General features: G+C 47.9%; 1 protein-coding gene across 1 annotated transcript in view; it reads right to left on the bottom strand.

The window, feature by feature from the left end:
* Positions 1-4,619: 4,619 nt before the first annotated feature.
* LOC137346106 (butyrophilin subfamily 1 member A1-like) overlaps positions 4,620-7,779 on the bottom strand; it is a 139,439-nt gene continuing 136,279 nt past the window's right edge. The window contains exon 8 of the mRNA XM_068009403.1: positions 4,620-5,534. Coding sequence (XP_067865504.1) covers positions 5,014-5,534 — 521 coding nt within the window. The 3' untranslated portion in view covers positions 4,620-5,013. The remainder of the gene's footprint in view (positions 5,535-7,779) is intronic.

Raw genomic sequence — 7,779 nt, 5'->3', positions numbered from 1 at the left:
GCTATCCATTGCTTCTTTTCATGTTTGTGCTTTGGGCCAGGGCTATTCATTTTCCTGTCAATTAACACCCTCACTGCACTAACACTTTGTCTTTCAGCAACCATTAACATATGGTTTGTCTTTGCTCCAGGATCTTCTGCTCAGTTATTCTCTGTGACCCTCTGTCCTATCTACACCTTCTCTTGTGTTACCTTTTGCCGCAGCCCTGCTTTATTTGCTTAAAACCTTTTACATTTCTAACCTTTGCCAGTTCTGAAGAAGGGTCACTAACCTGAAACGTTAACTCTGCTTCTCTCTCCACAGATGCTGCCAAACCTGCTGAGTATTTCCAGCATTTCTTGTTTTTATTTCAGATTTCTTGCATCTGCAGTATTTTGCTTTTATTACATAAGAATTAGGAGCAATAGTCGGCCACTCGGCCCATTGAGCCTGCTCCGCCATTCAATAAGTTCAATGGCTGAACTGATTACTCCACATTCCTGCCTACTCCAAATAACCTTTCACCCCCTTGCTTTTCAAGAATCTATCTACCTCTGCCTTAAAAATATTCAAAGACTTTGCTTCCACTGCCTTTTGAGGAAGAGAGTTCCAAAAATTCATCACCCTCTGAGACAAAAACTTCTCCTCATCTCTGTCTTAAATGGTTGACAATTTATTTTTAAATAGTGACCCCTTGTTCTAGATTCTTCCGTAAGGGGAAACAATCTTTCCACATCCACCCTGTCAAGACCCCTCAGGATCGAATATGTTTCAATGAAGTTGCCTCTTACTCTTCTAAACTCCAGCAGATACAGGTCTAACCTGTCCAACCTTTCATCATTAGACAACCCACCCATTCCAGGTATTAGTCTAGTAAACCTTCTCTGAACTGCTTCCAACGCATTTACATCCTTCCTTAAAACAGACCAATACTGTACACAGTATACCAGATGTGGTCTCACCAATGCTCTGTATAACTGAAGCATAATCACCCTACTTTTGTATTCAATTCCCTTCCCGATAAATGAGAACATTCTATTCGCTTTCCTCATTACTTGCTGTACCTGCATACTATCCTTTTGTGATTCATGTACGAGGACACCCAGATCCCTCTGCATCTCAGAGCTCTGCAATCTCTCACCATTTAGATAATATGCTTCTTTTTTATTCTTCCTGCCAAAATGGACAATTTCACATTTTCCCACATTATACTCCATTTGCCAGATCTTTTCCCACTCACCTAATCTATTTATATCTCTTTGTAACTTCCTTATGTCCTCGTCACAACTTACTTTCCGACCTACCTTTGTATCATCAGCAAATTTAGCAACCAGACCTTCAATCACTTCATCCAAGTCATTGATATAAATTGTAAAAAGTTGAGGCCCCAGCACTGATCCCTGTGACACTCCACTCATTACATCTTGCCATCCAGAAAATGACCCATTTATGCCGACTCTCTGTTAGGGAGCCAATCTTCTAAACATGCCAATATCACAGAATTGTTACAGTGCAGAAGGAGGCCATTCGGTCCATCGTGTCCACACTGGCTCTCTGAAAGAGAAATTCCCTCAGTTCCATTCCCCTGCCTTCTCCCCATAACCCTGCACATTCTTCTTTTTCATATAACTGTCTAATTCTCTTTTGAATGCTTCAATTGAACCTGCCTCCACCACGTTCTCAGGCAGTGCATTCAAGACCTGAATCACTAGCTGTCTGAAAAAGTTTTTCCTCATGTCATTTTTGCTTCTCGCACCAAATACTTTAAATCTGTGTTCTCTTGTTCTCGATCCTTTCACAAGTGGGAACAGTTTCTCTCTATCTACTCTGTCCAGACCCCTCATGATTTTGAATACCTCTATCAAATCACCTTCAGCCTTCTCTTCTCCAAGGAAAACAGTCCTAACTTCTCCAATTTATCTTCATAACTGAAATTCCTCATCCCTGGAACCATTCTGTAATCTCTCCAATGTCCTCACATCTTTCCTCAAGTGTGGCACCCAGAATTGGACACAATACTCCAGCTGAGACTGAAATAGTGTCTTATACAAGTTCAATATAACTTCCTTGCTCTAGTACTCTATGTCTCTATTAATAAAGCCCAGGATACCGTATGTTTTATTAACTGCTCTCTCAACCTGTCCTGCCACCTTCAATGACTTATGCACAAATACATTCAGGTCCCTCTGCTCCTGCACCCCCTTTAGAATTGTACCATTTATTTTATATTGTCTCTCCATGTTCTTCCTACCAAAATGAACCACTTCACATTTCTCTGCATTGAACTTCATCTGCCTCCTGTCTGCCCATTCCACCAACTTGTCAAGATCCTTTTGAAGTTCTACACTATCCTCCTCACAGTTCACAATGCTTCCAAGTTTTTTATCATCTGCAAACTTTGAAATTGTGCCCTGTCCACCAAGGTCTGGGTCATTAATGTATATCAGGAAAAGCAAGGGTCCCAACACTGATCCCTGGGGAACTCCATTACAAACCTTCCTCCAGCCTGAAAAACATCCATTAACCATTAAAATAAAAGCAAAATACTGCGGATGCTGGAAATCTGAAATATAAACAAGAAATGCTGGAACCACTCAGCAGGTCTGGCAGCATCTGTGGAAAGAGAAGCAGAGTTAAATGAAGGGTCACTGACCCGAAACGTTAACTCGGCTTCTCTTTCCACAGATGCTGCCAGACCTGCTGAGTGGTTCCAGCATTTCTTGTTTTTAATCCATTAACCATTACTCTTTGTTTCCTGTCACTCAGCCAATTTCTTGTCCATGTTGTTACCATCCCTTTTATTCCATGAGCTATAAGTTTTCTCACAAGTCTGTTGTGTGACATTGTATCAAATGCCTTTTGAAAGTCCATGTACACCACATCAACAGCATTGCCCTCATCAATCCTCTCTGTTACTTCCTCAAAAAACTCCAGCAAGTCAATTAAACATGATTTTCCCTGAAGAAATCCACGCTGCTTTCCTAAATTAACTCTCATTTGTCCTTGTGACTATTGATTTTGTCTCAAATTATCTTTTCTAGAACTTTTCCCACCACTCAAGTTAAACTGACTGGCCTGTAGTTGCTGGGCTTATCTTTACATATGTTTTTGAACAAGGGTGTAACGTTTGCAATTCTCCAGTCCTCTGGCACCACCCCTGAGTCTAAGGAAGACTGAAATATTACGGCCAGTGCCTTTACGATTTCCACCCTTACTTCCCTCAGTATCCTTGAATGCATCTCATCTGGCCCTTGTGTTTTATCCACTTTAAATTCAGACAGCCTATTTAATAATTCCTCTTCATCAATTTTAAACCCCTCTAGGGTCTGACTTGCCTCCTCTTTCCACATTGCCTGGGTTGCATCTTGTTCCTTGGTAAAGACAGATGCGAAATATTTATTTAATACCTCAGCTGTGCCCTCTGCCTCCATGTGTAAATCCCCTTTCTTGTCTCTAATCGGCCCCACTCCTCCTTTTGCCACCCTTTTACTATTTATATTCTTATAGAAAACTTTGGGATTTTCTTTAATGTGAGCTGCCAGTCTCTTTTCTTGCTCTCTCTTTGCTTCTCTTATTTGCTTTTTCACTTCCCCTCTGGACCTCCAATATTCTGCCCGGTTCTCAATAGTATTTTCTACCTGGCTTCTATCAGAAAAACACTTTTTCTTCTTTACTGTAATTTCTACTTCTTATGTCATGAGCTGTTATTTTTCGTAATAACCTTTGATGTGGCACCTTATCAAATGTCTTCTGGAGATCTAAGTACAATATTTCCACTGGTTCCCCTTCATCCACAGCACCCTGTTAGATTGTATAAATATAGTTTACTTGTTGCAACACCACTACTGGTCAGTGAAATATAAAACCACAAGCTGTCTATGGATTTATTTTAACCTCGTCATTTCAAGAGTCTTTATGTCATTTAGTAGGAACAGGAGGAGGCCATTCAGCCCATCAAACCTGTTTCATTGTTCAATTCGATTACTCAACTCCATTTACTACCTTAGAAGTGATATCAGGATCTCAGTCACTACTTCTCTGATGATAGGTCTCCAGGGTTTCTGTGTATCAATGTTTATTAAGGGAGGTGAACATGAACAATTTTTAATATAAAAATCCTATTTTCCATGGAGCAGCACCGCTGTGTGATTTATTTTTCTGCATTACTGATTCTGGTCACCTGGTGGTGATGTTGCTCTGTTATTATTTCCAGATGTTTTGGTGATAATGAGCCTCCTCCAATTCTGGTGGCTGGTTTACAAACTTTCAATAACTAGTGCAGGGTGAATTACTGTTTGTGCCAGCGAATGGCACCGTTAGATTGTGTAGACATGTGAATGGGGGAGTGATGAGAAAGGGCTGGGTTGGAGTTGGTACCGGCTGCACACATTTCCCTGAAGAATGTGACTAAAATATCAAACAGTCTGAGCATCCGATTACATTCCCAGTGTGTCTGTGTGTGATAAGGTGAGGAGTTGGATGGAATTGATGTTCTGGTTGAAAATACTAATTCAGTTTTTTATTCCTTTCAGGATCAACAATCTAACGTAAACAAAACTGCTTAAAATGAAACAGGAAAAGATGATTTTAATGTAAAATTCAAACATTACAATGATCACATTCCCAGAGGAAATGCAGTATTTTCCTCCTTCAATATTTGGATTTCTCCCTCAGGCTTTCATGTTGTGGGTGCAGAGTGAGAAATGGAAACACAGAAGAAATCACAGCTCCAGACTGGGAAACAGGTGAAGAGATGGAGGATGGGACTGGGTGGTTTGACTGACTGAAGCAGGGAGTGAATGAAGGAAGGAGAGACACAAGATATTTAATTTACTGTTTATTTTATCTGCTGACATTTATATTTGTATTGGTTTTATTTACAGTCTGATTGTGATTTTACAATGTATAATTTGGAAGTTAAATGGAGACAACATTTGGAGACAACCTGGGTTAACCTCCAACCCCTAACCCTCAACCCCTGACCTCTGCTCCTGGGGTCAGGTCATTGTGATGTCACTGATGATGCGACCGGCCCTAGGTCTCGGAGCAGATTTTCACCCCTTTGTTTTCATCCCAAGTCTGGAAGAAAGGATAAAGTTTCTCCGAGAATTTATTCCCAGTGAAAGTGTGGAGATGGGACTTGGTGTCCGCGTCGTAAAATGAAACTGTCCCGGACTCATAACTGAGAAAAATTCCCACCTTCCCGGGGATCTGACGGAAAGGGAGATGGGATCGAGAGAAGGTGTTTATATTAAACAGATTCCCAGCGCGCCCAATGGACCAGAATCCATTCTCCGGACTCCAGATGACCCGGTCCTTCCTGTTCACAGACTCTGCGGCTACTCCCAGACTCCAGCACCGATTCCTCACCACCTCCACCTCCCAGTAATGTCTCCCCGATGTGAATCCCTCTGATCCCAGCACACAGGACCAGGCTGTAAACCTCTTCTCAGTGTCGGGGAAATTCCTCTTGGTCTGGGCCCTTTTCACACTCTTCAGATCCTCAGACACCTCGAGCCACAGATTTGCTGTTTCCACATCCAGGATCACAGAGACTGGGAGAAAAAGCAGAGAATTAGAGACTCACTGGGGATCGGGGGAGAGACTCGCTGGGGATCGGGGGAGAGACTCGCTGGGGATCGGGGGAGAGACTCGCTGGGGATCAGGGGGAGAGAGACTCGCTGGGGATCGGGGGAGAGAGACTCGCTGGGGATCGGGGGAGAGAGACTCGCTGGGGATCGGGGGAGAGACTCGCTGGGGATCGGGGGAGAGACTCGCTGGGGATCAGAGGGAGAGACTCGCTGGGGATCAGGGGGAGAGAGACTCGCTGGGGATCGGGGGAGAGAGACTCGCTGGGGATCGGGGGAGAGACTCGCTGGGGATCGGGGGAGAGACTCGCTGGGGATCGGGGGAGAGACTCGCTGGGGATCAGGGGGAGAGAGACTCGCTGGGGATCGGGGGAGAGAGACTCACTGGGGATTGGGGGAGAGACTCGCTGGGGATTGGGGGAGAGACTCGCTGGGGATCAGGGGAGAGAGACTCGCTGGGGATCGGGGAGAGACTCGCTGGGGATCGGGGGAGAGACTCGCTGGGGATCGGGGGAGAGACTCGCTGGGGATCAGGGCGAGAGACTCGCTGGGGATCGGGGGAGAGAGACTCACTGGGGATCGGGGGAGAGACTCGCTGGGGATTGGGGGAGAGACTCGCTGGGGATCGGGGGAGAGAGACTCACTGGGGATCGGGGAGAGACTCGCTGGGGATTGGGGGAGAGAGACTCACTGGGGATCGGGGAGAGACTCGCTGGGGATCGGGGGAGAGACTCGCTGGGGATCAGGGAGAGACTCGCTGGGGATCGGGGAGAGAGACTCGCTGGGGATCGGGGAGAGAGACTCGCTGGGGATCGCGGAGAGAGACTCGCTGGGGATCGAGGGAGAAACTCACTGGGGATAGGGGGAGAGACTCACTGGGGGTTGGGGAGATACTTGCTGGGGGTCAGAGGAGAGATTCACTGCGGATAAGGGGAGATACTCACTGGGGATAGGGGGAGAGAGAGACAGAGAGAGTCACTTGGAGTCGGGGGAAAGGAAGAGTCACTCGGGGTCTTGGGAGAGAGTCACTTGGGGTTGGAGAGAGGGAAAGTCACTCAAGGTCGGGGGAGAGAGTGAGAGTTACTCGGGGTCGAGGGGACAGAGAGAGTTACTCGGGGTCGAGGGGAGAGAGTCACTCGGGGTCGGGAGAGAGAGAGTAACTCGGGGTCGGGAGAGAGAGTCACTCGGGGTCGGAGAGAGAGAGTCACTCGGGGTTGGGGGGAGAGAGAGAGTCACTCGGGGTCGGAGAGCGAGAGTCACTCAGGGTCGGACAGAGAGAGTCACTCGGGGTCGGAGAGAGAGTGAGAGTCACTCAGGGTTGGGGGAGAAAGAGTCACTCGGGGTCGGAGAGGGAGAGTCACTCGGGGGCAGGGGTTAGAGAGAGTCACTCGGGGTCGGGGGGGGGAGAGAGAGACACGGGAGGCCGGGGCAGGGAAAGTCACTCGGCGTCGGGGGAGAGAGTGAGAGTCACTCGAGGTTGGGGGAGAGAGAGTCACTCGGGGTCGGAGAGAGAGAGTCACCCGGGGTCAGGGGAGAGAGAGAGAGTCACTCGGGGTCGGGGGGGAGAGAGAGAGTCACTCGGAGTCGGGGGGGAGAGAGAGAGTCACTCGGAGTCGGGGGAGAGAAAGAGAGTCACTCGGGGTCGGGGGAGAGAGTGAGAGTCACTCGAGGTTGGGGGAGAGAGAGTCACTCGGGGTCGGAGAGAGAGAGTCACTCGGGGTCAGGGGAGAGAGAGAGAGAGTCACTCGGGGTCGGGGGGAAAGTCACTCGGCGTCGGGGGAGAGAGAGAGTCACTCGGGGCCGGGAGAGAGAGACAGAGTCACATGGAGTCGGGGGAGAGGGAGAGTCATCGGGGTCAGGGGAAAGAGAGAGAGTTACTCGGGGTCGGGGGAGCGAGAGAGAGAGTCACCTGGGGTCCTGGGAGAGAGAAAGAGAGTCACGTGGAGTCGGGGGAGAGGGAGAGTCACTCGGGGTTGGGGGGAGAGTGAGAGAGTCATTTGGGGCCTGCGGAGAGAGAGAGAGAGTCACTCGGGGTCCTGGTAGAGAGTTACTTGCGGTTGGAGAGAGAGAAAGTCACTCGGTCAGGGGAGAGAGTGAGAGTCACTCGGGGTTGGGGGAGAGAGAGTCACTCGGGGTCGGAGAGGGAGTTCCTTGGGAGCAGGGGGAGACAGAGAGAGTTACTCGGGGTCGGGGGGAGGGATAGAGAGTCACT

The sequence above is a fragment of the Heterodontus francisci genome, chromosome 29 (genome assembly GCF_036365525.1).
Source record: "Heterodontus francisci isolate sHetFra1 chromosome 29, sHetFra1.hap1, whole genome shotgun sequence".
In the NCBI taxonomy this organism is placed as follows: domain Eukaryota; kingdom Metazoa; phylum Chordata; class Chondrichthyes; order Heterodontiformes; family Heterodontidae; genus Heterodontus; species Heterodontus francisci.
The sequence above is the reverse complement of the archived record's forward strand: the minus strand, read 5'-3'. Positions and strand labels throughout refer to the sequence as shown.